Source organism: Dermacentor andersoni, chromosome 2, assembly GCF_023375885.2.
Source record: "Dermacentor andersoni chromosome 2, qqDerAnde1_hic_scaffold, whole genome shotgun sequence".
NCBI lineage: Eukaryota > Metazoa > Arthropoda > Arachnida > Ixodida > Ixodidae > Dermacentor > Dermacentor andersoni.
In genome coordinates this window covers 26,025,922-26,053,397 of record NC_092815.1, presented here as the reverse complement: position 1 = coordinate 26,053,397, position 27,476 = coordinate 26,025,922, and the positions used below count along the sequence as shown (strand labels likewise).

General features: G+C 50.2%; 1 protein-coding gene across 1 annotated transcript; it reads right to left on the bottom strand.

Annotated features, from left to right (window-relative positions):
* Nucleotides 1-4,508: 4,508 nt before the first annotated feature.
* On the bottom strand, nucleotides 4,509-14,094 carry LOC126542557 (uncharacterized). Its single transcript, XM_050189692.3, has 5 exons — nucleotides 9,713-14,094; nucleotides 8,747-8,963; nucleotides 8,495-8,683; nucleotides 6,064-6,357; nucleotides 4,509-4,761 (listed from the first exon to the last, which is right to left on the bottom strand). Exons 1-5 carry the CDS (start codon nucleotides 14,092-14,094, stop codon nucleotides 4,576-4,578), a joined length of 5,268 nt encoding a protein of 1,755 aa, XP_050045649.3. The 3' UTR covers nucleotides 4,509-4,575.
* Between the last annotated feature and the right edge of the window lie 13,382 nt (nucleotides 14,095-27,476).

Here is a 27,476-nt window from a genome sequence, read left to right as displayed (position 1 = left end):
AGCCAACATCCTTCTCCTCTTCTAGCAGGCGATGAATGATGGAACTCTGCAAAGTCGTATATGCCTTGCATGGATACGCCAAGAAAGACGACTAAGGTAGAAGATCCAAATGTATGCTAGTGCAGTATTCATACATAATAATAATAATAATAATAATAATAATAATAATAATAATAATAATAATAATAATAATAATAATAATAATAATCAGCCTGTTTTTGTAATGTCCATTGCAGGACAAAGGCTTCTCCCTGCGATCTACAATTGCTTGTCCAATTACTTGCGATCTCCTTGTCTTGCGCTAGCTGATTCCAAATTGCGCCTGCGAATTTCTCCAATTTCATCGCCCCACCTAATTTTCTGCCGTCTTCGACTGCGTTTCCCTTCCCTTGGCACCCATTCCGTAACTCTAATCGCCCACCGGTTATCTACGTACCCTACGCATTACACAGCCTGCCCAGCTCTATTTCTTTCTCTTAATGTCAGCTAGACTATCGGATATCCCCATTTGCTTTTTGATCCATACTGCTCTCTTCCTGTTTTCTAACGCCTAATATTTCTCGTTCCATAGCTCTTTGCGCGCTCCTTAACTTGTTCTTGAGCTTCTTTGTTAGCATTCAAGTTTCTGCCCCATATTTTAGCACCGGTAGAATGCACTGATTGTATATTTTCTTTTCAACGACAGAGGTAAGCTTACAGTCAGGGTTTGGTAATGCCTGCAGTATGCACTCCAACCCATTTTTATTCTTCTGTAAGTTTCCTTCTCATGATAACGGTCCCCTGTGTGTAAAGGCTAAACCCCATTAGCGCGATTTTGTGCGCGACAGCGACGAGCGACGGGTTCGCGCGACGGATCGGGCCGTCGCTTGAACAGATCGCTCGGTCTTGTCGCGCGATCGCTCGGTTTTGCAAATCTAGAATTCGTCGCTCGTCGCCCGGAAGTGCTATGAGCGACTAGTCAATAGCGCAAAGCCGGAACTGGATGTACACAACTCCGGTACTTCTGATTGTCGCACGGAACGAGCAAACGATTGAATTTTTATACGTGCAAGGATAAGAACCTACTGCAAGACTTTCAGAAATATTTTATGCTGCTTTTTGCAGTAAAATACATCAACTTAAGTTAATAAAGCATGCGTCACGCTAGTTTCGGCGCCTATATTGCTGCCCTCAGACCGGCAACACTGGGGAGACGTCGCTCGAAGTCGTCGCTCGCATGGGGTGCAACTTGTAGGCGACGAGCGAACGCGACAGCCATCTCCATCGCGTCGCTTGTCGCTGTCGCGTGCAAGATCGCTTGCATGGGGTTTATACTTAAATGACCTAGATAAACATGCTCTTGTACAGACTCTAAAGATTGACTGGTAATCCTGAATTCTTGTTCCATTGCCAGGCTATCGCACATTGTCTTCTGCATATTAATCTTCAACCCCACTCTTTCACTTTCTCGGTTAAGGTCCTCAATCATTTGTTGTAATTCGTCCCCGGTGTTACTGAACAGGGCAGTGCCATCTGAAAACCGAAGGCTGCTGATATATTCGCCGTTGATTCTCACTCCTATGCTTTCCCAGCCTAAAAGCTTGAATATTCCTTCTAAGCATGCGGTGAATAGCATTGGAGATATTGAGCCTCCTTGCCTGACCCCTTTCTTGATAGGCACTTTTCTACTTTTCTTGTGCAGAACCATGGCAGCTGTGGAATCTTTGTAGATATTTCCCCAGATATTCATGTATGCCTTCTGTACTCCTTGATTACGCAATGCACCCATGGCTGATGGTATCTCTGCTGAATCAAATGCTTTTTCATAATCTATGAAGCCCATATAAAGAGGTTGATTGTACTCCGCAGGTGTCTCAATTACCTGATTGATTACATGGATGTGATTCATTATAGAATATTTCTTAATGAAGCCAGCCTGTTCTCTTGGTTTATTGAAGTGTTGCCCTGATTCTGTTAGAAATTATCTTGGTGAATATTTTACACAATGGTGAAAGCAAGCTAATGGGCCTACAATTCTTCTGTATAATTCTGTATTGGGGCTTATTAAATCTGGGACGGCGGAGGATGATCGATGTTGCAGGCTGAGCTAATGAAATCGTGGTTGATGTGAAAATTCCACTTGGCCTTATCGCCTTGGCTGATGCAACGAAAGAGAAAGAGAAAATATCAATTAAAGTAAAGTGAAACTACAGGGTCCTTCGTTTCGCATTATTTATACATGAAGCGCCGAAGCAGCTCAGCCCGTAAACTTGCTCTGCTCCCTCCGTTATCCACGATGTTTTCTTTCATTCTTTACGTTTTTTTGCCTACAGGCGGTGAAACGAGTCAACGTCCATGCAGCAGCTCGTTCACGCTTGTATGACTGTCTCTTTTAAAAATTTATCGGTATAACCAGGCAAGAAAAAATGACGTGTTGTACTGAATGATGAAGACCGAAACACGGCGATGTCGTAACGATGTCTCAGTGTCAACAAAGCAGACACCAGTGAGTAAGTGAAAACATTATTGTAAATGTCCGGCGATTCGGGCGGGGTGGGGCCATAAGCACCCCAGCCTAGGTGACGGCCTCGAGTCCTTGGACTCGGGCGGCTTCCTGGGCGTGCCGGACGGCCCACAGTTGATGAGCGAAGTCGTGGCTGATCAGGGCCGGCTCCCAACGCGCCCCTCGGTTCGAGACTGCCATTTATACCCCGTTCGTCGGGGACTCCTGCTGCTCGCTACCAGTGCATGCCCACAGCATGTGCTGCAGCGTCGCTCTGGCTCCGCACGCTTTATAATCGTCGGACGAATAAATGTCGGGGTAGCAGAGGTGAAGGATCGCCGGGTTCGGATATGTGCGTGTCTGCAATTGCCTCCAGGCAACCGCCTGTTTCTTGTTTAGTTTGGCGTGCGGTGGTGGGTATTTACATCTGTTCAATCTGTAGTGTTGCGTGATGTCTGTGGAAGTGGTCATGCGATCCCCCCCGTCCACTCCCGCATCGCTCTCGCGGTGGGCGAGACGTCGGGATTGCCGGCCGGCGCCGCGGCTCGGCATGCAAGTCCTCGAGCCGCGGCGTGGGCCGTCTCGTTTCCCGGGAGCGGAAGGTCTGTGTGGGCGGGGGTCCATACGAGGAAACTGTCGTTTTTGCGGCAAATATTGCCCTGCTGAATTTGGAGAATGAGGGCCGCTTCCCGGGGGATCCGGCCGCTAGCGTAGAGTTGCGTATCGCTGCCTGCGAGTCGCTTATTTATCACCTCGGCGTCCGTGGTGGCTACCGCGAGGGCTATCGCTGCTTCCTCGGCCGCCTCCGTCTCTTCCGTGCGTATCGTCGCGCTCGCGACGCAAGTTCCGCTGTGGTCCGTGATTGCGACCGCGAAACCACGTCGCCGCTCGTAACGGGCCGCTTCTACGTAAACGGTTTCTTTGTTGCTGCCGTATTTCTTTTGCAAGTCTCGCGCGCGCCTGTTGCGCCGGCCAACGTGATGCGTCGGGTGCATGTTCTTGGGCAACGGCGAAACGACGATGCGCTCGCGAATCGGTGTAGGTATCGCGACCTTTTCGCCCTGCTGCGTGTGGTAGCTGACGCCCAGCGTCTCGAGGATCTGTCGTCCTGTTCTGTTTTTGGCCAAACGCTCGTACTGCGCGACGTTGTGCGCTTCTATTATCTCGTCTATAGGGTATTGTGTAAACCCAGTTCGAGAAATTTATCCGTGCTGGTACTGATCGGCAATACTATGGCACGAGCGCAAATTTGTTTTTATGAGTTTGATAAAATAATAATATGCTTATAACCACAATTAAGTGGGGTTAGTAACAGACAGATAGCAAATGAATCAGTACCTGCATTTGCATATATATATATATATATATATATATATATATAGAGAGAGAGAGAGAGAGAGAGAGAGAGAGAGAGGGAGAGAGAGAGAGAGGGATGTAAGTTTTCGAGAAAAAATAATTGTGCTGTGTTCAAATGGCCTCCCGTTAGGAGGTCCTGACAGTAGCTCCTCAGGATTAAATAAAGTTCGTTGTCTGTCTGTCTGTCTGTCTGTCTGTCTGCTGTGTTCAAAAGTGCAACCTTAGGAACTGTTGGCAGTGCGCGAGAGTGCTATTATTTACAATGAGAGTACTGCACGCTGTAAACCATTTTGCCCACTTCAGAGGAATATTGTCGCCTGAATAAGAGTAAGCCCACCACTGGTTATGCTATGGGTGCGTTAACATTCTAAACACTGTAGCCGGCATCTTCGTGTGTCGCTATGCAGCCAACTTTCGAGTGGCACAAACATTAGCGACGAAGCGCTGCGACGTACGTGTAGCGAGCAGATGAGACTGGCTGAGTGCGCGATCGAAATTACGCCAGCGCCGGCGGTTGTCGTGCCACGCTGCTGTTTCCTCCTCATCCACTCAGCCGCCTTCCGCCTCGGCCAGGTTTTAAGCATACGCTGCAATCGCCAATTGCATTCGAAAGTGAAATCCATCGGTATCGCGTTTGTAAAACCATGTAAGGCGCCAGTAGACCCGCAAATGACTGACAAATGTACGGTGACTATTTAATTGGAAATAGTTGGGGCGAGTGAACCGAGTCGGGATCATCATGCTCCCCAAAAGGAGCACGCGCTGTTGCTTTCTTGGGGGTGACACTGGAACACCTTCTGGAATTTCGGGTCGGTGGACAACGGCCTGTTGACGCGCTCCCAGTGCGGACCGTCGTGCTGCTGTGGTCTCCTCTGGTGGTCCGGGTCCTCGCACAGAGAGTTGGCGTAAACAAGGTAGAACGCCTGCGCGAAGTAACGACAGTATGATAGATATGGGAGTTCGCTATAGCTTATCGGTTTCGCTATCGAATGTCTAAGCTAACCAAAGACTAATCAGCCAGTAGCCCCGATGGTCCGTCTGCAAGCGCGTAATCCACGAGGTTCGTTCATCCCTGCAGACGAAAAACCAATTGAGGTTCTTCGCGGCATAACGACGCTCGAAAAGGATGCTACACGCCTCAGTCTTTTCTTGCAGAATGGGATGGGTGGGCGGTTATTCTTAAGTGTCCACTCAGTGGACTGTCCATTCCGGCTGCTCCAGCCGTCCTTTTCAGCTCCAGCCGATTGGCTGGAGCTGAAACAGCGAGAAGGAAACTAGCTTCGGATGGGCGCCTGTTTCTTTCTCGCTGGCTCCCCAGGCCAGCCAATCAGCACTTCAGCAGCAAGCAAAACGGACATGTCCACAAGGTGGACATTTACAGACTACACCTCCACATAATGTGAACAGCGGTACGTTGTAAACACACTTTCATCACATACTTCCGTCAATGATCCTACTTTCTTGCTGTTCCGACGCTATGACTAGGAATCGTGGTTTTAAATTGCCTGCCTTCCACTGCGCGCAATAGATGTCGCACGGTTTTGTGCATCGACTACGTCTGCTTGCAGTTTTCGCCGTAAAGGTTTCCGGACGACGCCTTCGACGAGGCGTAACGGAACTTCTACAGCGACAACACGGAGCCTGTGCCGGAAGACGAGGAGGCGCGGTGTGACCTCAGTCTTGAAGGTCACGAACGCGTATTATGAAGTTATGAAAGCATAATCTGTCTTAAGTACGTCATAATTACCATAATTACGTACAGTTTAAAAAATCGCATATTTCTCGCTGCGAGCTGTTATAGGGTACCATTAGGTTTTCTACCTAGGGTGCCGGTTGTCTTGTGGCTAACACAAGCTCAGAGGCGTGCATTGTCGCATAAAAGCTTTTTAGGGCATGAAACCACCCCCTGTAGCGGCTGCGGCTGACAGGGAAAAAATGCAGAGATAGAATAAACTCATTATTATTATTATCATCATCATCATCATCATCATCATCATTACATTTTGGATCTTCAGGTAAGCATTTCACCTTCTCCCCCGCACTGTTGTTCATTCAAGAGGCTGCATGCTCTCGCGGCAAAATATTCGCGTTGATCGTTGCTCAGGCGCAGGTTTTAATAAGAGCCGACGCGAAAACGCGCGCATCGTGCCTTCTTTGCGCTCCCGTGCGAGCGTGTGCCTCTGCCCCAAGGCACTCGAATCCGAGCATCTCGGAGGAAAGCGTACCTTGTCCCAGCTGGGCGTGTTGCTGGCGCCTTGTCCGAGCCGGCGCACGTACGTGTCGAAGACGTCCTTGGCCGGCGCCAGGGCTCCAACGTCGGCAACCGTCGTACCTCCGCAGCCGCGGCTACGTAGTGCGTCCAGCCGGCCACGTGACGCGGCCGACCAGTGCACGCGCTGCAGCAGCACGTGCAGCAGGCAGCGCGCCAGGCGCGGGCCCAGCCGCGCCGCCTGAAACGCGGGCCACGCGGGGTTCTCGGGCTCGCGCACCTCCACGACAGACAGCCCGACGAACAGCACCTGCATTAATTACACCGAACACTCGATCGAATTACTTCTTTCCCCTTCTCCTCTTCCTCGTAGTCAATAAGCAGTGCTCCTTGCAGGTCGCCTTTTCACGCAGTGCAACCTCTGTCTCTCCTTCTGGTCGAAGACCGAGCGGGATCGGACGAGCCGCCGCTTTGTCACGGGGCAGCGTATGTAATACACAGGTACCGAGTTACATTCGCGTTCTCTGGGTGGCGTCGCGGCGAAACTCCAGGTGGCGTATAATACGTCGCTCTGACACTTTCTCAGAACACCAAGTAGCAGAAGATGAAGCCCGCTTGCGGCACTTAAGCTACCGTAGCGAGAAAAATGCAGTTACAAAGGTGCTGGTGGGGTGTACTGTCTGTATACGAAGAGAACTGCAACAGCTGAGATGTCAGATGGAACTTATATTTTCAGGAATGAAGAATTCATAGGGTTGCCTAAATTCTAAGCGCTAACCTATATATGACTCGAGGACAGGGCCACGTTTATTTCGAGACGTTTTTAAGAGCTTCTGTGTTTCGTGGGAAGACTGTATACGAGTGAAGCGCTATCATGAAATCAAGGAACTTCACTAACTAGGCCAGTTGCAAGCAGTGCCTATGGACGTTTGAATAGGCAGCTTCTAGATCAGTCCCGAACATTCCAAGGAACAACAAATGGAAGGGGTACCCTAAAGGCCGGCGTGATTTTGTCAAAACGTGAGGGTTAAGGCACAGGTATTCGTTTTGACATGACAGCGTCCGCTGCCATGGCATAGGGGCTTCTCACATCGATCTCCCTTAGCTCATCTCAACTTCAGATTGTCAATGATAAAATAGCGCAATACACGGGATACAGAGCAAGATGAAACAACACGAACGCTATACGTCGGTACTAAATGTTCACTGGGAAACCCTCGCTTTTTCGAACACTCACGCATGTCATCAAAACTTTTATTAAAATGGCAAATTGGACGAATTGGCGAGCGTTCATTATTGCGAAAATCACCAACGAACAAGAACGAGGGAAGAGCACAGGACGAGCGCTTACTATCTGACAAGTATATTTTGAAACTTGACATGCTATAGGGTGTCCTCGTTTTTTTCTTTTTCTTTTTGTTGCACCACATAAAAAAGAAATGCCTATGGCAAATAGCACAATTAAACCCTTACTCGATGAGGCGGACATTACTTCTATGGGAAAATAAAGATGCTTAATTGAATAATAACGCAACTGCACCAATTAAATATTTAATTAATTACGTCGCGGCTCATATTTCGATGTACGAATTGTAGCTAGCGAATTTGCAAGGCATATCGATACGGAAAAAATTCTGAGGTTGGCGCCGGTTTAGGTATGCGCCGTCAAACCTGCGCCAAAATTAAGTGGAACAACGTTGTTCCACTTATTTTTTTTAGGAAAACGCTGTTTTATGCATTGAAAAACAAAAGTAACTGGAACGCCAATGCATTTCGCCAGGCATTATGAAAACTAATGTCTCGAAACTGGTGTATAGTCCTGAGAATTCGTTTCAAGCGAATACGCCTTGCGAACTCAACGGCTATAATTAAAAGATTGAAATATGTGTCGTAAAGTAATTAATTAAGAAGTTGTATACTTACGGCAATTATTGATTTAAGCATTTTGCTTTCTCGTAGAAGTAATGGCGGCCTCATCGACTAATTTAGCTCGAGAGATAGAGTTATACTATCTGCAACAGGCAATATAAAATTTGGTGCCGCTAAAAAATATCACCTGGTATATGTCAGTCTCAAATAAAAACATTTCAATCGTTTATACGCGGTCATACTGCACGTGCTCTGCATCCATCCTTGTTCTTTCGCGCTTTTCGCATAAATCAAAGCTTCTTGCACGCGTTTTATTATTGTTATTACTGTCACAGTACAAAGGTCACTATCACAGCGATATGAGAAAATATCGCTCGCGTTGCAACTTGTTTCGTCTTGCTCGCTGTACCGCTTATTGCGCCATCTTATTGATTTTATCCTCGACAGTGCTACACACCAACCGACCTGCTCTCCTGCATCTCTCGACCTCAGTTGTGCATACATACAAGCAAGCCATCCACGGCGAAGTATGTATATGCGAGCCGAGAAAGGCTCGCTGCACCTACAAGCACGCGTACCTTGTATCCGACGTCGTAGGCGCACTGCTGCTCGGCGCCCAGCACGTCGTCGCCTTGGGACAACTGGCTCCGGAAGCGCGCCTCGCGGAACCTCTGGTAGGTGGCCAACGCCTGCGACGGGAGTGCGGTCGGCCAGCGGGCCTGCGCGCTCCCGTTGCTGCCCTCGTATCGGTCGAAGAAGAAGCGCACCTGCGCGGAAACGCGCCATGTGGCTCGCGCGCGCCTTCCGCGAACCACATGCGGGGCACGCACCTTGAGCTCCCGCAGGCGCGTCTGGGCGCTCTTACGCGTGGCGCCGTCCATCCAACGCAGTTCCGACAGCTTCGCGACCAGCACGCGCTTCAGCTGCGCCACTGTCGATCGCACCAAGTCGAAGTCAAGGTGGCTTCGCAGCGATGCGTAGCGCACGTACTCGGCTGCGTCGCCCGTCAGTGCATATTCGAGGGTCATGCGCGCGCACAGGGACTCCCTGCAAGCACAGGCAAGAGCGTGTATGACAAATCACAGTATATTACCCTATTACCGCGGAAGCGGTTCTTGTTGAGGTCTGTCGCAGACTTCGGACCGGTGCACGGATGCAATGAAAATTACGTCATCCCCTGACGCGCGCTTGCCATTGCCTTGGATTGACGTTGCCTCAGGCATGGTAGACCAGCATATATATGTTCCCCTCACGCGTGCATCAACGCTTGGAGGCGTCAAATCGGTTTCATAGGTATTTTCATAACGCATCCTACATGCGTGAGCTCCTCATAACTACACTTGACTTTATGCTTCAATGACGTGTGTGACAACCCTGCATGCCTCTGTCAGGAGCGATAGCTGCATCAACGGCAGAGAATTCAACGGAGCTCGCAGCTGCTGCGGTAACCTACTTTGGTTCAGAAATAAAAAAAAGAAATTCCTAAAATTGTGAAGACGACATCTTCCATGGTGAGTTAGCCCCACCTTTCTGTACCGCGTATGTCTGTTTCTAGCCTCTTTTGCAGGCCAATCTCGGAGATAGCGCAATAAAAAAAAATGAAAATAAGAAACCGCAGTCCAACGCTTGTTATACTCACTTCACCCGAATGGTGACGCGACAGAGTGCCGTGCGCAGTGACTCCGCCCCATTCTAACATCCAATTCGTTCAGAAAGACATTCTCTTTCATCGACTTCAACTGGAGGTTGAAGTAGAAGTTGCCAGCGACCGTTTGTAGTAATCATCATCAACACACCTTCTGGATGAGGCTCCCGAGTTGAGGTCAGCCTTCACAACAGCCGGCGTGAAGAGGTCAACGTGTCGGATAAGCCTGTAGCCGAGCAGGTTAAGCACCGTACGGGAACTGCTCTTGTTCGCGAGAAGCATGTACTGCTTCAGCAATCCTGCCTCGCCTACGTGCACTTGGCTTGGCCTCTGCAAACCTTCTAGCGCCGCGTCCAGGTAGAGCTGCGGCGGTTGCACGTCGGCGCCGTCGGTGGGCGCGCGACGCTCGTGCAAGCCGCTCAGCCGTCGCCCCAGGTCGGCCACGTCCGCCGCCAAATCGCGCAGACGCGAGTTGTTGCGCCGCAGTGCCAGCATAGAGTCGAGCACGTCGTCGGCTTCCAGGCTCCCCTGGTCGCCCGGGACCAGTTGCATGGCGCCATCGGGCAGCGCAACAACACCGACGAGTGGTGCCAGCCCCATGAGCCGCTGCAGCCTGCCGGCCGTCCTCCACACTTGCCCAGGCTGCACTACGCCAGCGTACGGCCAGCCACCCAAGCCCGTCAGGTTGAGCAGTGCCTGCAAAGGCGCCCTGCCTAACTTGCTCAGCGTAGCCAAGTCGACGCAGTCCTTCCAGAGGCGTCTCGAGGCAGACGCCACAGGCAAGTCCCTGTCGGGGCTGCCGATGCCCTTAAAAAAGCCTACCACACGGGATTCGGTCTGTTGTGCTATTTGCTCGTCAACGGTGCCGTTGGTCCGCCGCGCAGAGCACACGTGACCATAGAAGTTCTGACACGGACTCACGGTAGAGTCAAGCGACCGAGACAGCTGTACAAACTGGTTGATGCATGACGGGTCGAAGCAGGACGCCCTCTTGGCGGTGTCACCATTCACCCATGGGCCGAACATCAACGGCTGCTGGCCACTGCCTTCAGTATCGGCGTCGTTCTCCGTGCTCACATGGCGTGCTTGACGCCTGGCATAAATGCTGAAGGTGGCTGCCATTCCTGCAAGCGTGCCCACCAGTAGGATAATGTAAAGCATGCTGTGACCACGCTGGGGCAAATTCTTCACCAAGGTACCGTACAAGCGGTTCTCCCTGGAAATTATCAGGTCAGTTGATTTGGCTTCGGGTGGCTGTTTTTCCTGCTCCCACTCATCCAGGAAGCGAGCTTGCCACACGGTTGTGACATGTGTATCCGAGCTTGAGCTGCCGTCGTTTCCCTGCGAGCTCTCGGCGAAGTGAACGGCGTCGACGCTTTGCGCTGTGGTGCTGGGCCTGATTTCCGTAGACGTTGATAGTCGTCGGCATGCCGTCGAATCTGAGCGCCTCGCCGATGTCGCCGGTGTTGTGGTAACGCAAACGAGTGTCTGGTCTAGCGGTTCTACTACGACAGTCGTCTCCGGAACAGCCGCTGATGTGGTCACGTGGAACTGCGCCGAAGGGCCTTCGTTTGTGCTTCCTTGAGAAATAATCATGGTTGACTGCTGCTGCTGCTGCTGCTGCTGCTGCTGCTGCTGCTGCTGCTGCTGCTGCTGCTGCTGCTGCTGTTGAGAGACTTCGGCATCGAGCGCTGTGGCGAACGATGCGGTGGTCGTCGCCCTGCTCGCGGTTGCCAATGAGGCGGGCTGTACCTGCGACAGGTTTTGCTGCGAAATAATCATCTCCTGAGTATACGGCGGCGGCTGCCGCCGAAAAACCCATGGCGGGGGACGTCTGTGGTACCTGCGGTTTTCGAAGCGAAGGTTCGGCTCCATGCAAACGGGTGGCACAATGGAAGGTGAATAAAGAGGCGGCCGCACAGGAGGCGGCATAGGAGGCGGCGAGAATGACGTGTACACCTGAGTGGCAGGTTGCTGAGCACACATGTACTGATAAGGCGGTACAGAGGCGGCACGGATGAGCTGCACCGCGTGCGACATCTGTGACGAGCGCCTAAGATCGCACAGCGGTCTGCGGTATCTGTGGCTCCTGTGGCGCGACCTGGACCTGGACCTGGACCAGGGGGAATGGCGGTGCCTGCGGGCCCTGTGCAACACCCTGCTGACGGATTCCGGAACAGTGGTGTCTCCCTGGCCTGGGTCGATAGACATTGACCGGCTAGGCCGCCTAGCAATATCAACGCCGTCGGAAAGGATGTGGTGCACGTTCCTGCCTTCGCTGTCGGTGCATATGACACTGGCTGCTCTCGTCACAGAACCGGTAACTGAGGGGTTGCTACGGCGACCGATTCGCGCTTTGAGTACGTGCACGTCCTGTTCGTCCTCGCGTGGTTCGTCTGGCGGCATGGCCGAACGACGGCCTATGCGCGCTCGGAACAGTGGCTGATCATCGTCTTCCACTAGTGGTTCATAGGTCTCTTCGAACGACGAACGTGCTTTTAAACCAGTCTTGAGCTCGATACCGCCACCGTAGATTGACGAAGACGACTCGTTGCGCACGACGATCGGTGAGCTTCGCTCCAGAAGGAACATAGCATTTTCTGTGGCTATGTCCCGTCCATCATCATTGGTGCCAGGCTTCTGAAGCTTGCAGTAGTATTTCTTTTTCGGCTCTTGCAGTGACTCATCGTCTTCGGATACATTACCGTCAACCTCGATTGCGAGGCCTTCAACTTTTGATACCTTGGAGAAACAGCCGTCTTCTGAGTCATCTTGAGTGCGCCTGGGCTTGCGACGAGGATCTACTGTGACCAAAATGTGGCCTGAAGAGCTTCGCCTCGCTACACTCTGTTTGGTGGACCACTGTTCTTCTTCCTGGCTCGCTTCGATCTCTGCATCAATTATTCCATCAGAAGATGTTCGAACTACGGCCTTATCGTACTGCCTCCACATAATTTCTCCTGGCCCCCTTTTGGAAAACACAGGTTGTTCCGACAGGGTTTGTTCTACAGCTGACGACGGTCGCCTTCGAAACACGAGGTTTGTGAAAAATCGAACCTTCCTTTTCTTGGACGCCTTCGCTCGTTCTTCTGTCGTCGCATCCGCTGTTTCGTCTGTTTCCACCAGGTCGTCAATGGAAATTTCCGTGGCGCTCGTTTCAGCCTCTGTAACCACTTCACCTCTTTCTGCTTTGGCATGCTCGCCACGATTGCTTCGGCTCGGCCTAGGTTCGACTTCGTCGCATTCCAGCTCCTCTTCGCGCCTCAACCTCTGTCTCAATCGTGCTCCAGATTTTCCGCTTTCTTTTTCTTCTGATCCTTCAGGCCATTCATCGCTTTCCAGCTCATCTTCGCGCCTCAACCTTTGTCGAGATCGTCCTCGATACTTGTACTTTTTCTCAACTGTTTCAGGCTCTTCGTCGCTTTCTGGTTCCTCTTCTTGTCTCGATGTGCCTCTCTGCCTTGATCGTGTTGTATACTTCTTGCTATTGGTGTTCTTTTCCGTTGACTTCCTTCGCGCTTTTCTTGCTTTAGCGCTTTCTTTCTCCTTAATTTTCTTTCTGTTTTTTCTTGGGGCATGCTTGCTTTTCTTGGGAATGTATTCTTTGGGTGCGTCTTCGCTGACTTGGTCAGTACCTACTTTGCCATTGACCGCTCTGTTCTTTGTCAGGGAGATATCACCGCGTGGCTCGTACACTCGTCGCGCTTCCGTCGTCACATCTCCCGTGATCGATTCCAGCAAGGAGCAAACTGTCCACACGCGCTCCAGTTCCTTGTCATCGGGCTGGTCCGAAGACGATCGGCTGCGAACCACCGTTGAAGCGTAGCTCCTCAACCGCGATGCTGCTCGTGGACCACGGGGCGACGACCTCCTGGGGCCACGCACTGGCGAGGAACGTGTTCTGGCAGGTGACGTCCTCCTCCTCGGTGGTGACCGGTCGCCACGACGCGGTGACGCCGAACGGCGTGGCACGGGTTTCTTGAGGATAGGTTGAGCTTCGAATTCTTCAATAAGATTATCCATTACTTCGTTAACGAACTTAATGTCGGGGCTGTCCCGTTGCCGACCTTCGCAGAGATTTCCGCCCCTTCGTTTGCTAAGCGTGCGTTGTCTGTCGTCCTCTTCGTCTCGCGGACACGGCTTGTACCGTGACCGGCTTCGTGGCGGCTTCTTTCTCTCGCACGGCAGCTCCTGGCGCGGCTCGCCTCGGCGGCGGAGGCCTTCGCGACTGCCGCGTTCCTCCGCGAAAATTGCGAATCTCCTCACAACTTCGTCCTCGTCCGGAGCGTCTGCACGGGGCCTAGCTTCGTACATCGGAAAGGCCGTGATGACGTTGAGGCCGATCTTCTCTCCCCAGCCTCCGAGGAAGCTCGAGTCGGCGTCCTCTTCCAATTTTGTTGCGCCGCCAATCTCCTTGGTCGACCTTTTCTCTTCATCTCCTTTTTCTTTTGGCATCTCTTCGTTGGGAAGAATGCTGTCTCCTGAGCGACGTGCATCTGTAACACTTGGCCCGTCTCGAGAATGGGCACGCATGCTCGCGTTTTGCTCTCCGCACTGGTCATCTGCCGTCAAGGATGGTCGCTGAGCGCACCTCTCTGTGTTCGCTGAACAAACGAGAAGTTCGTCAACGCTCAGTTCAGACACTGCGTCATCTGACAACAGTGTCCCTGTGCCACTTGAGCGACCCGCCAAACTACAACAGTACTCTTGTCGATGCGTGCAGTGTGCATCAAGCAGGGAATTTTCCTCGATGGGGACATCGCCGCGAACGTCCGTCGAAGCGTGTGCGAAGACGTCAACTACGCGGCGAGCGGCCGATCCAGCCGGCTCGTCGGTCATTGCGCACCGACGCCCTCAAGGCATGTTTCGCTCACCTTGCAGGCGCAGCCGCTTCGTGGTATGAGCCTGTCGCGGGGTCCAGGGCGATACTGATGATAGCTGTAAAACGCCGCCAGCGAGTCAGTGGTGAGCTATATATAAAGTTATATTATCAGTAACACGTAGTAAACCCAATGGTGTTAATGTGTAATTAAAAAGATAACATAAAAAATTATCCGGAAAAATAAAAAATAAGACGGCGTTTTTATCACGGCAACAAAGGGAAAACAGCGATGCAAGTAAGAGTTGAAATTGATTATGTATTTCCTAAATATGCTAAGCTTCTGTACCTAAAATGTCTGTTACATATATATGCTTCTGTCAGTGAAGAAAGGGCAGGAGTAGGAATTTTTTCATCGTTACTAAATTGGTATATCTCTTTTCGACTGCCTGACTTTACACCAATATTCTAGGCAGAGTAATGAACTATCATTGTAGTTCTACGAAAACGTTCCGCATCTATTTCTTCAGCCGTAATCATGACTGACTCCTTGTCCGTTTGTTCTGCTCTATAAGTGCCAAATTCATCTGCCATTCACCGTGAATTTTATTCATCCATCCTCCAACATCTACGCCTCGTCCATTTGGTATGGGTACCAGAGCACAAGCGACTAACTTCAAACGAGTCAGCAGGCTCACTATAGCAGATCTGGTTTGGCTCCTTTTCATCAGCGCTATTATTGCAATGAACCGCAAGCTTTGCAACATTTCTCTATAGGATGTCGTAGGTTCAACAGGCAAAGAAAGAGACTTCGGGAAGCTTCGTCTACATGGACTGGGCATTACGCTTCCTGTAATATATCTTTGGGTGTCGGAACTATAGCATGCTGCAATAGAAACGTATCTGATGCCATATTTAATTTTGTAAGCGAAACAAAAAGACTACCATGTTAATTTTATCAGTTTTTTCCTCACCATGAAAAAAAAACAATAATTTCAAATTATCTATAATAGCCCTAAAATTGATATAAACGATTAGTATTCATTTAAGAATATATCATTCTTCATTCACAAAGTTCAATTTAAGTTTTCTGCCCTTTTTACTGCTGCTCGATTCATGGCTGGTCCCCCGCAGTGGGCTGAGCGATACCCATAGGCAACAAACCAGGCGAAACCAAACAGGCGTTCCTGCAGTTGAAGGAAGAGCTATACATCTATGCGGTGAATGCAACATGTCGGATTTCCGTACTGACTCGTCTTGGAAATTTGCATGAGCTTGGGCTGCTTCCAGCAATTAAGTTGTCCTAAAGTAAAGGTATTCTGTTGAATAGTGCCGATAATAAGTGCGCTCTTTTAGGTTTCTTCGCTTTCGCAAGGCTATACCAATGTCCAATTAATGTTGACGTAGTAGCCATAGCTGCAAAACATCGTCAGAGTCATTAGATTAAATTGCGAAAGGTTTGGACATGCGATTAGTGACTGAGTTGCTACAAAATTTGGTCAGGCATTTATCCGGCGATGCTTATAGCGCACATTGTTCAACTGCTATCTGCCTCAGCGCTGGGTCCGGGTGTCCACATTCCTGAGCCCATCAGTGGCGTAGCCAGAATATCCTGTTTTTTTTTTTTTGTTTAGGCTACAAGATAAGTATAATAGCTACGCCCTTACGGAGGTCCTGGCTGTTGACCTTGTTTCCCACATATTTCTCAGTGGTAAAATAAACTATACCTAAATACCACGATTGCAACAGATGTACGTGATCAAAAGGGCAATTCCTTTAATGAAGCAAACCTGTCTATGCCTAATTTTCCATTGTTTGGGATTCGGTGCATCTGCTTGGTCGATCTTTCGCCTAGTAAAAATCAGTTTTCTGTTGCACTATCTCCACGATCGGCCCGCTCTAGTGGGCGCGCCGACCCTGGATAGTGTCAAAGCAAATGTGGCCAATCTCGGAGACAGTGTAAGACGCGGAGACCCCAACCCCGTGAACCACGTGACTGAGTGAGTGAGTGAGTGAGTGAGTGAGTGAGTGAGTGAATAAATTTTATTGCAGGTCCGGCGAGGACGCGAACTCGTCGCGCACCCGGATAGTCCCACGTCGGGACCGGCAGGTCTAGCCCACCGGCCCGGTCGAGGGCACGCCGGACGGCCAGGATTTGCTCTTCTAGAGCGGGGCTACGCAGAAGCGAGTCCCACTCCTCCTTGATGAACTTGGGGTATGTCGTCCCGCACTCCCAGAGCATGTGAGGTAGAGTGGAGGTCTGGCCGCAGGACGGGCAGCCGTCGTCGCGATACACGTCGGGGTAAGCCTCGTGGAGAGCGGACAGACACGGATATGTGCTGGTCTGTAGAAGCCTAAGCGAAACGGCTTGCGCCCTATTCAACTTGGGGTGAGGGGGTGGAAAGACCCTTCTGAACATGTAGAAATATTTAATAATCTCGTTCTGAGTAGCGGGAGCGTCCCTGTGATCGTAGAGAGGAGGTGAGTCAGTGCTCCTTATAGAGGATACGCGGTCGATGAGGTCACACGCAGCCTCGTGAGCAGACTCATTGAGGTTCGGGGGAGCACCCTCGACCGATCCTACGTGAGCGGGAAACCAGTGAATGGAATGGTTTGTGAGAGCATGTGGACTCGAGCCGCTAAGAAGACGAACAGTTTCCTTGGCGATGCAACCCTTCTGAAAAGCCCTAACTGCCGTTTTGGAATCACGATAGATTTCGGACCCACGACCGTCTAGCAGGGCGAGGGCGATGGCGACTTGCTCGGCGACTCCGGGGTCTGAAGTGCGAATCGAGGCGCTATTGGAAATCTTTCCGCTCGAGTCGACCACAACGACGGCAAAGGTCTTCCCGTCACTGTACTCCGCGTCGTCGACGAAGCTTGCTCTAATGTCGTGTTGCTTGATCGGTTTGAGGATGGCTGCTGCTCTGGCCTTGCGTCTGCCCTCGTTGTGGACGGGATGGATGTTTCGGGGCATAGGGGCCACTACGAACTTGTCTCGAATGCACCTAGGGATCGGGGTACTGACCGTCGGGAATTCCGCAGGGTAGAAACCCAGCTCTTCGAGGATGCGCCTACCTGCAGCTGTGGTGGCCAGGCGACTGAGTTGCGCGCGTTCTTGGGCTTCGGCAATCTCCTCGGCAGTGTTATGTACCCCCAGCTTCAAGAGATCCTCGGTATGGGTCCTTATGGGTAGTCCAAGAGCCCTCTTGACTACTTTGCGGATGAGAACGTTGAGCTTGTCTCGCTCCGCTCTGAGCCACTTGTGCATAGAAATCGTGTACGTGAGGTGGCAGAGTATGAAGGCTTTGATCAGCCTGAGAAGATTGTTTTCCTTCATGCCTCGATGCCGGTTTGCGATTCTGTGAACGAGGCGGAAAGCGCTGTCCGTCTTTGCGATGATCTTGCGGAGAGCAGTTCCGTTCCCGCCGTTGAATTCGACAAACATGCCCAGGACCCGGATAACGTCGACCCTAGGTATCACCCCCCCCCGTCACAAGTGCGAAGTTTGATGCTGCTTTCGGAGACTGCAGCTTCCAATCTTTGGGTCTGCCTCCCTTCTCTTTTCTGTAAAGTAGGAGCTCCGACTTGGCGGGGGAGCACCGAAGACCGGTGGGGCGGAGATACTCCTCGATCACGTCGATCGCCTCCTGCATGGCTTCTTCGACTCTGCCCTCGCAGCTGCTGGAGCACCATATGGTGATGTCATCGGCGTAGATGGTGTGCTTGACGTCCTCGACGTGAGCCAACCTCTCGGAAAGACAATCATACAGATTTTGGGGAGATGACGGCGCCCTGAGGAGTACCCCGCCCTCCGAGGGGCACATCTTCGGAGCGAAGTCTCCAATGCGAAGCTTGGCCTTCCTGTCAGTTAGAAAAGAGCTGACGCAGCTGTGGAATCTGGAACCGAGACCCAGGTCTGAAATGATCTTGACGATGAAGGTGTGGAGCACGTTGTCGAAAGCCTTCTCGAGGTACAGACCGAGCAGAGCCTTGACGTCTCTGGAACGGCCATCCACAATCTGATGCTTGATTAGTTTCATGGCATCTTGCGTTGAGAGTCCGGCGCGGAAGCCGATCATGTTGTACGTGTAAACCTCGTTGTCTTAGAGGTACCCGTTAAGCCTGTTGAGGACGACGCGCGCCATGACCTTGCCGACGCAGGAGGTCAGAGAAATCGGCCTCAAGTTTTCGATGTTCGGGGCCTTGCCGGGCTTGGGAATGAGCACCGTGCAGGCCGCCTCCCATTCTGCAGGTACAATGGCGTTCTTCCAGGACTCGTTTATCTTGTCGGTCAGAAAGACAATCGACGTGTCGTCGAGGTTTCTCAACATTCTGTTGGCGACTCCGTCCGGACCCGGCGCAGACTTGCGGTTGAGCACGAAGATGGCCTGTCTGACCTCGGCGATGGAGAAGTCTTCGCCCAGTCGGGGCGGGGAGGGCCTCGGTAGTCCGGGAGTTGGGTCGACGGATCTCCGTCGCGACGGACAGGCAGGTACTTCTGTATGAGTTTTGCGACGAGTTCATCGACCGTGTGAGACCAACGTGACTGCGCATTACACTAATGCGCAGTCACGTGGTTCACGTGGTTGGGGTCTTCGCGTCTTGCCACCTTCACTGGCAGTAATCGCTACGGTGCAAAATGCTGTGCAGGATATAATCAATTGCATGCCATTTACTTAACCGCTTCTCGAAAACTTCGATTCTATGATTCCAACGTGTAGGTTGGATCTGCATAGTTTTATTTTTAATCGCACAGATCAGGTATGGCGGTATCTCCTCTGTGCTATATCTGCAATGAGTTGGAATCCTTTGATCCCATTCTTATATCCTACCGGCGGCTTTCCATTAAACGAAAACGTCTTCTTGGAGCACTTCGTAACGTTGGGCTAACTTTATGTAGACGCTCGTGCACTCTTGCTCGGAGCATCAGTGCTACGCTAAACCACAGGAACGTTTGCCGAGCCGTCCATGATTGCCTTTGTGAAAAAAAAAAGACTTTACTTTTCTTTTCTATTTTAGATATTTGCTACCATATTTCTCGCGATACATTTTCCTTCGTCAAATTATAAAATACAAATAACACAAAAATGATAAACTTCAGAAAATTGCGTTCAATATCTGTGAGATGCCCTTTACCAGACTCATTTTCTTTTCCTTAATTATCACATTCCTAATTATTTTATTTATTTCTTATGCAGGGCTGGTTTCTCTATTACATTTACTTTACTTGATTTATGATCGTATTTTTTTCATACTTTCAATCACTTTTTTGTTCTCTTAATATCACCCGGTTCTTGGCCATCTCCCAAATAGATATGTCATGATCACTAGCTCCAGTACCACCTGCCTTCGTTGTTCTTTTTTTTCGCCTCTTTTTTGTATTTGTACGTGTACATTTGAGACGCGGCTTCTTTGTTCGACAGAGATGGACAAATGCGGACGTTTGCGGTGACGTCGGCGGTGGCCGCATCCAGAAAGTGGACCGGCCTTGGCAGTGACTCAACAGCGAGGACGCCCTTGTGCACTCACTGAACATGGAGGTGCCTCCCGACAAAGTCTTCGAACCTACAGTGAGTCGTAAGGCGATGAAAGGAAATGCCAGGATCTATTCGTTCTCGAGCACATTCCACAAACGAATACAATGGAAGACTAACACACCATTCCTTCTGTTCTTGCGGCCCCGAACGGCAACATGAAGCTTCTCAACAGGCAGTCTGTTTGTGCGTGAATTGAATTCTGGCGTTTTACGTGCCAAAACCACGATTTATTGTTATTTTTATTTTATTTAGAACATACACTGCAGTCCGTAAACCAAGTAGGGCTGGTATAATACAAAGGAAACTAACATATAAATTCAATCAATATACAAAAATAAAAACAGTGAAAACCTGGTTCAGTAAAGCACACATAGTAACTATGCATATGCAGGTAAGTCATGCAACCACGAATATGAGGCACACCGTAATGGTGGACTCTGGATCCAACCTGACCACCAGGAGATTTTTAACGGGCCCCCAACGCCCGGATCACGAGTGTTTTTTGCATTTCGCCCCTATCGAAATGAGGCCGCCGGGATTTGATCCCGCGATCTTGTGCTTAGCAGCGGAACACCATAGCCGCTAAGCTACCGCGGCGGGTGTGCTGTTTCACTGCTGTGGGAGAGGTTGGTGCCAAATAAAACTACCGACATCAAAATAGACACCTGCAAGAATGCCCTGGCGATTGATTTGCATGTGGCCGCGCTGAGCGCACAGCCTAACGTCACAGACCTGAATGGAATGAAGGTACGTTCCTTTATCACAGTGGACTCAGGCAGCCAGGTCGCAGAACTGAATATATATATATATATATATATATATATATATATATATATATATATTGCATCGCGAAATCTCTGAGTATGCGATAACATACTTGGAGTGTGATGATTGTGACGTCTCGACAGCTACGCGCGCCACAGGTGGATCTTGCACGCTCTCATTTATCAAAGGGACGTTTCTGCACCTCGTGTCTGTTCTGCGACTTCTTGTGACGCGACTGCGTGCGATCGACAAACCTCGAGTTTTTGTTAGATACCTACAAAGCGTGTAAGGTCTACCTCTAATGCTATGAAGAAATGCGTGACCGATGGTAGGATCGAATCTCTGTCTTCCAGCAACAGCCTAATGATTCAACAATGTATTAGTTAGGCCACGATCGTATGCATGCTTCACGTGCGAAAGTCGCTCTTTGAGAAGTCTAATCGAGTTCTTAACCAGTGAAAGATGACGCTCTGACACGTTGTGCTATAGACTTCACAGTCTTCGAGATCGGCTCACATATTTAGATTTCACTGCTTGCGGGACCGGCCCACATGCTTCAGCAGACGGACAGAAGTAAAGGCCACTTATAATGCTCTCACATTATAGGCATGGCTACTAACGTTTGCGTTTTCGTACAAATATTTTTTTTTCTGATTTCGTGCTTGTCTTTGTAATATTGCATGCACGAAATATTTTGTTTACATTATTTTCATCAAATTTACCATCTCCGTTTCTGTCTTTTAATTACGCCGGGTTGCTTACGTGTGCGTCAAGTTACCCTGTACACATGGCTGCCAACGTTCTGGCCCTGTTTCTCCCTTCCATGCACATGCTTTCGAGGTACAAATATATTGTGTGCACTCTAGCTGTTTTCTAGCTTCACATTTCTTGTCGCGCTTGTGGGACACTCAGTACCGTCTAAGTCTCGCGGGGCCAAGTTCTACGCAGTGGGAATGAGGCTGTTACCGGAAAGTTGTAAAGCCATCATTGAATTGAATTCTGGGGTTCTACTTGGTAAAACCACTTTTTGATTATGAGGCACGCCGTAGTGGGCGACTCCGGATTAATTTTTGACCACCAGGGAATCTTTAACGCGCCCTCAATGCACGTAACACGGGCGGTTTTTTTTCTCTTCTTTTTTTGCATTTCACCCCCATCGAAATCCGCCGCCGCGGACGGGATTTGATCCTGCGCCCTTGGACTTCGCAGCGCAACGCCAAATCCCCGGCACCATCCCGACGGGTCTAATGTCATCGCATGAGTTCTTTTCGGGAACGTTTTTTCGTTCCAGGGTCGTTACGCCAAGTTGTTTCTTCTAACAGGAGTTCATGCCAAGACACTCCAAACCCATCGAAGACGACTGCCTCGCGCCAGATGACTGTGCTCCAAAATGCCTCGGGGTCGTTATCAAAGCATACGTTATCAAAGCACCCTTGGCGTATCTACTGGGGAGGCAATGGGGAAACTTGCCCCTCCCCCCCTCCGCTGACAAAAGGGTGAGGGGGGGCAAGGTATGTCATTTGCACCGCCACTTTTGAAAGCGGGCACTAGCACTTTCGGCTGCACGCTGGGAAGCCCACTAAACAAACTACAGCTGAAGCTAAATTTTATTTCTTAGCAGAGTGGCCACAAATGTACATTTTCTTATTTGCGCCGTACTGCTGCTACTGGGCGGAATCCTGCGGGACACTGTGGGACACTTATTGCCTTTAGTTCCTGTATCATCTTGAGAGTTTATATAGTTGCAAGAGATAAATGCAAATACAGATCATTTTTCGGGTTCCCATGGTTCAGAATTTCTTATATATAGGTCCTCGACTGTTAAATATAACTGACAGACAGGCTATGTCACTTATTGCAATAGTAATTCGCAACACACACACACACACACACACACACATATATATATATATATATATATATATATATATATATATATATATATATATATATACATACAGAGCGAGGGATCAGATCGTCTGCGGCCTTGCCCTCCACCCTCGAGAAACAGTTGGTATGCCCTTGAAGATACCGTGGAGTCTCGCTGCTCGCTCACTACTGTCAGCTCGCACGCTTCAGTGGAAGGACGGCGGGGCAGGCTCGTCTTTGACGTAGGATGTCGCCTTTTTTTTACAGCTGCAAGGAGTTTTGTAGCAGATCACGGAAAATTGTAAGAACGCGTTATCATTTATTTATTTACAAACTGTTTCTTCTCTTTATTACAGATTCATTGCTGCCAGTAGTTCGCCTGAAACAAGATATGCGTTGCCCATGACTGTAATCAGCGGGAGGATTAAGGGTCCGGACACCTCCTGAAATTATCGCCGTGGCGATGCATTGTTCATTACAACTTACGTATACCATTTCTTTTTCTAGCTGCACCAAACTATTTCTTTAATTGCTTGTGGCAGAAACCACAATTCTAACCATAAATTACTCGATAATTTTTGTAGGAATATATGATTTTTGCAAGTTTCATCTTGCGTGTAGTTCAGATTCTCCCACCAGGCGACGCCACTCAGTCATGTTTGAAAAAGAGAAAAAAAATTATGCAGATCCCACGCACTACGGGAATCGATGTAAGCGAAGCTTTTCGTGCTGGGTGCTTTGATTGACGATAATTAGCGGTGATGTTGACTGATAAAGCCTAATTTCTTCGACGTTTAGACTAAAACGAGAGTGGTGAGTTGGTGTGAAATGTTACATTGCGTGCACCACTGCTGTTTGTCTGCGTAGTATACAGAATACACAGGGAAAGGTGTCTGCTTGAGCCGTTGTTGTGCGCTGTATTTTATAACCTTTGAGAGGGTTGAGCGTTGTCATTTCCTCACATGGCACATCGCATTGTGGCAGAAGTATTAAACTTAAATTGGATTATGGGGCTGTAAGTACGTGCCAAACCACACTCGGATTATGAGGCACGCCATAGCGGCGGACTCCGGATTAATTTTGACACCATGATGTTCTTTAACGTGTCCCAAAATCTAAGTGCACGTGCGTTTTCTATTTCGCCCCCGTCGAAATGCGGCTGCCGCGGTTGGGATCAAATCCACGGCCTCTAGCAATGCCATAGCCGCAAAGCTAACGCGGCGGGCTGTTACCGGAAAGGGTACCGACCTACAAAATTTTCCCAGCCAGCTGCAGCTGCGAGGGTGGCGAACTTCCCAGAATCGACCTTGAAAGCCTTCCCCACCTGCTGGGGCGACTCGTTTTGTAGGGACGACGGTGTGCCGCATCAACGCCCCCTCGGCGCCGCTATGACTAAAAGCAGTCGGCGGACCAAGTATTGTTAGTAGATTCGCCGTGGCAGTCACGGCTTGTTAGAAGCGGTGGAAATCCTGAGAGAAGATGTCTTGCAGCCGTCTCACGGGGCTTAGAAGTCATGGACAGACGCGGTGGCCATTGTCTGCAGGGTCAACACTGGGATGAAGACGCGCCTGCTCGGGGCAGGACCCGTGTCTGCGAGAATCCTCTCACCTCGGTGTGGTCAGTGAAACCTGTGCGGAAGTGAGAGCGTAAACCCTCCCCTTCAAAGGCGGGTCGGCTACGATGACTTTGAACGCTCCGTTTGGTCGAACGGCCGTTTTTCTCTCACCTAGGGATTTAGGGAGGACAGCGTGTATTGAAGGATCCGTTGGTGGCTCCTCAGGGTGCATTCCTCTTTCAGTCATGGTAGACTGATGAACTGTAACGCTATGATGTAGGTACTATAAATAAATCTCATTTTCCTCGTTTTCGATGGGAACAAGTCTCTCCCTTCAACAACGTCCTCGGCGTGGATAAGTTGGACGACGGCATGGGCCAGTTACCATCTATTTCATGCCCGACCCCAACCATCACAACTGACGGACAGCGGTGAGACGGACTTTGCGACGTGGTGATGTGTCTGGGGTGAGTGCTTGGTTCTTGCTTTGACTCTCGAGATTTAGGCTTCATTTTGTGGTTGTTCTGTTTAGAACAGTAGGGAAGCTAGATTGTTGATTGTTAGCTAGGTTGTGTTTTTCTAGGTAGGTTTAGCGAGCAGGACCAAGGCAGTAAATCAGCAATCATGGAGTTAAGGACATTGCTGAGAGACGAATTGTTGATTGTTGGTGAGCAACTGGGCCTAGAGGTACGCAAAGAAATCCTAAAATCATAATTATTATTTTTGCAGCTAATTTACGGACAGGCCAGTGAGGAAGACATTGAAATGGGGTTGGAACTTCTTAAGAAAAGAGAGAAACGGGACAAAGAGAGAGAAGAACGGGACAGAAAGAGAGAGGAACGCGAGAATTATCGCCAGTTAAGAAAAATGCAACTTGAACGTGAAAGCAAGCGTTTGGAGTTGTCTCGAGGAAGTGAAGGGGCTCTGGAACGATCAAGTGAGGCAGAATCATACCGCATGAACAGGCTTTTAAAGCCATTTGAGGTCGGGAACGACATAGGCTTGTTCCTAGGAAATTTCAAAAGGACTTGCGAGAAGGTGAACTTCCGTCTGGGTACATGGCCACAGCGGTTGCTGTCTATGTTGCCATGTGAGGCTGCGGAAGTAATCGCCAGACTCAGTGCACAGGATACATATGATTATGCGAAAGTTGAGGCTAGCCTTCTGAAGAAATATCGTCTTTCAGCCGAAGCTTTTCGGCAAAGGTTTAGAAGCACAGGCAAGAAGGATAGCGAGGGGTATCCGGAGTTTGCATACGGCTTAAAGGCCAACCTAGTCGAGCGGCTGAAAAGCGCGGAAGCGTACGAGAGCAGAGACAGAGTCCCCCCCTTGCCACCAGCCATTCTCTTCCTGCCCAGCGGTTATCAGCACTGGTCAGTCGAGATTTTCCGGGCCATGGAGGAGCTGTTACGAACGGCCTGCAAGGGAACGGACCCACAAAATTTTCCTAGCCAGCTGCAGCTGCGAGGGTGGCGAGCTTTCCAGAAGCGACCTTGGAAGCCTTCCCCACCTGCTTGGGCGACTCGTTTTGTAGGGACGACGGTATGCCGCACCAACACCCACTCGGCGCCGCTATGACTAAACGCAGTCGGCGGACCAAGTATTTAGTAGATTAGCCGTGGCAGTCACGGCTTGTTAGAAGCGGTGGAAATCCTGAGAAATGTCTTGCAGCCGTCTCACAGGGCTTAGAAGTCATGGACAGACGCGGTGGCCATTGTCTGCAGGGTGAACACTGGGATGAAGAGGCGCCTGCTCGGGGCAGGACCCGTGTCTGCGGGAACCCTCTCAACTCGGTGGTCAGTGAAACCTGTGCGGAAGCAAGAGCGTAAACCCTCCCCCTCAAAGGCGGGTCGGCTACGATGACTTTGAACGCTCCCTCTGGTCGAACGGCCGTTTTTCCTCACCTAGGGATTTAGGGAGGACAGAGTGTATGAAGGATCCGTTGGTGGCTCCTCAGGGTGCATTCCTCTTTCAGTCATGGTAGACTGATGAACTGTAACGTTCTGATGTAGATACTGTAAATAAATCCCATATTCCTCGTTCTCGATGAGAAAGGTATCTTCCTTCAACAACGTCCTATATATACGTCATCTATATACGCGCTCGGAACCACCCCCCGACGTGGTGTGCGCGACAGCAGCCCTCAGCAGCAGCAGCAGCAGCAGCAGCGGAAAAGTCGAAGGAAGAGGCAAAGAAAGCTTCGCTTTAAAACACGATTGATTAAATGTAATTACGTCCAGCCGTCAACTTGTGACGCCAAGTTCAGCATTACCGCGCCCCGCGACTTCTGCAACACGAGTCAGAACTTTGCCTCTGAAGGTACGTCGGACAGACTTACTAGGGCGCTCTGCCTTCTAGATCTTCAATATATGCGGCCCGGGCTCTACTACGGTCGCAAGCTATGATCCGCCACGACTGACTTAGCCCGAGCGCCGCAGGTGCGAGACAGCATGTCCTACACAATGGTCGCCAAATCGGGCGCCAGTGACCGCTGCTTCATCCATTTTACCGCGCCGGCAGCCAGCGTTCGAGCGTACACAAACTCGACCCCACAAGGGGCTTTACCCACACCGCAATGCTGGCACGCCTAGGAGCAAGCGCCTACAACACGCGCTAAGAAACCTCCTCCGTAGTGCTAGGCACCCTAGTAGTGCCTACACTCTTAGGCAAAGTTACACAATTTGGCTTGCCCCTTCTGCCACACAACGATGATCGTTATTTGCCTTGATGCGTTTCCTTTCTTTAACGCTGCGAGCCCGGTACTTTCCAGTAACGAACGGCACGCCCGTTATCAGCATAGAACAGTTTACACCCTTTGGATTGCCCCTTCCGTAGCGCCTAGGCTGAGTCATATATTCTAGGAGCAAAAGCCCCCAAAATTTCTCTCTCGCGCCCGCTCTTACTCGCGCCTACGCACAAACGGCTGGCGATCCCCAGCTCTTCTCTCTTGCGCCCGCTGTTACTCGCGCCCGCGCACAAACGTCGGACGATCCCTCAAATATACGTCTCGACATTATGGACTGGTTTTAAAGCTGTTTGCCCCTGATGAAACTATTATCTTCGGCTGTGTATTGATGAAGTGTTCTTCAATAAAATGGCTCTCTGTCTTCACTTTCTTGGTGCTTTCGGGAATTCATTTCCACTCCAGAAAATTTTTTTTTAAAACCTGCATAGCGAGGCGCAAGCATGGCGCGTCTACCGACCGCCGTTGGCAACGCGGCACAGCAGCTACCTTCTGCAGTTTCCCCTCTCATACCCTCTCCACGAAATAGTTCCTGACAAATTAAGGCCGTTTAATAAACGCTCAAGTACTACCTTAGTAAAACAATATAAAATTATATAGCGTAGTGAGTGCACATAATTCGCG

What these genes read in the sequence shown, in the direction of transcription:
- LOC126542557 (XM_050189692.3), bottom strand. Translation starts at nt 14,094, where the DNA reads ATGCGTGCCCATTCTCGAGACGGGCCAAGTGTTACAGATGCACGTCGC. An exon ending in TCGGGAGCCTCATCCAGAAG is followed by an intron (nt 8,964 to 9,712) that starts GTGTGTTGATGA and finishes CTGTGCTTGCAG; the next exon opens with GGAGTCCCTGTGCGCGCGCA. An exon ending in CGCGCCTGCGGGAGCTCAAG is followed by an intron (nt 8,684 to 8,746) that starts GTGCGTGCCCCG and finishes GTTTCCGCGCAG; the next exon opens with GTGCGCTTCTTCTTCGACCG.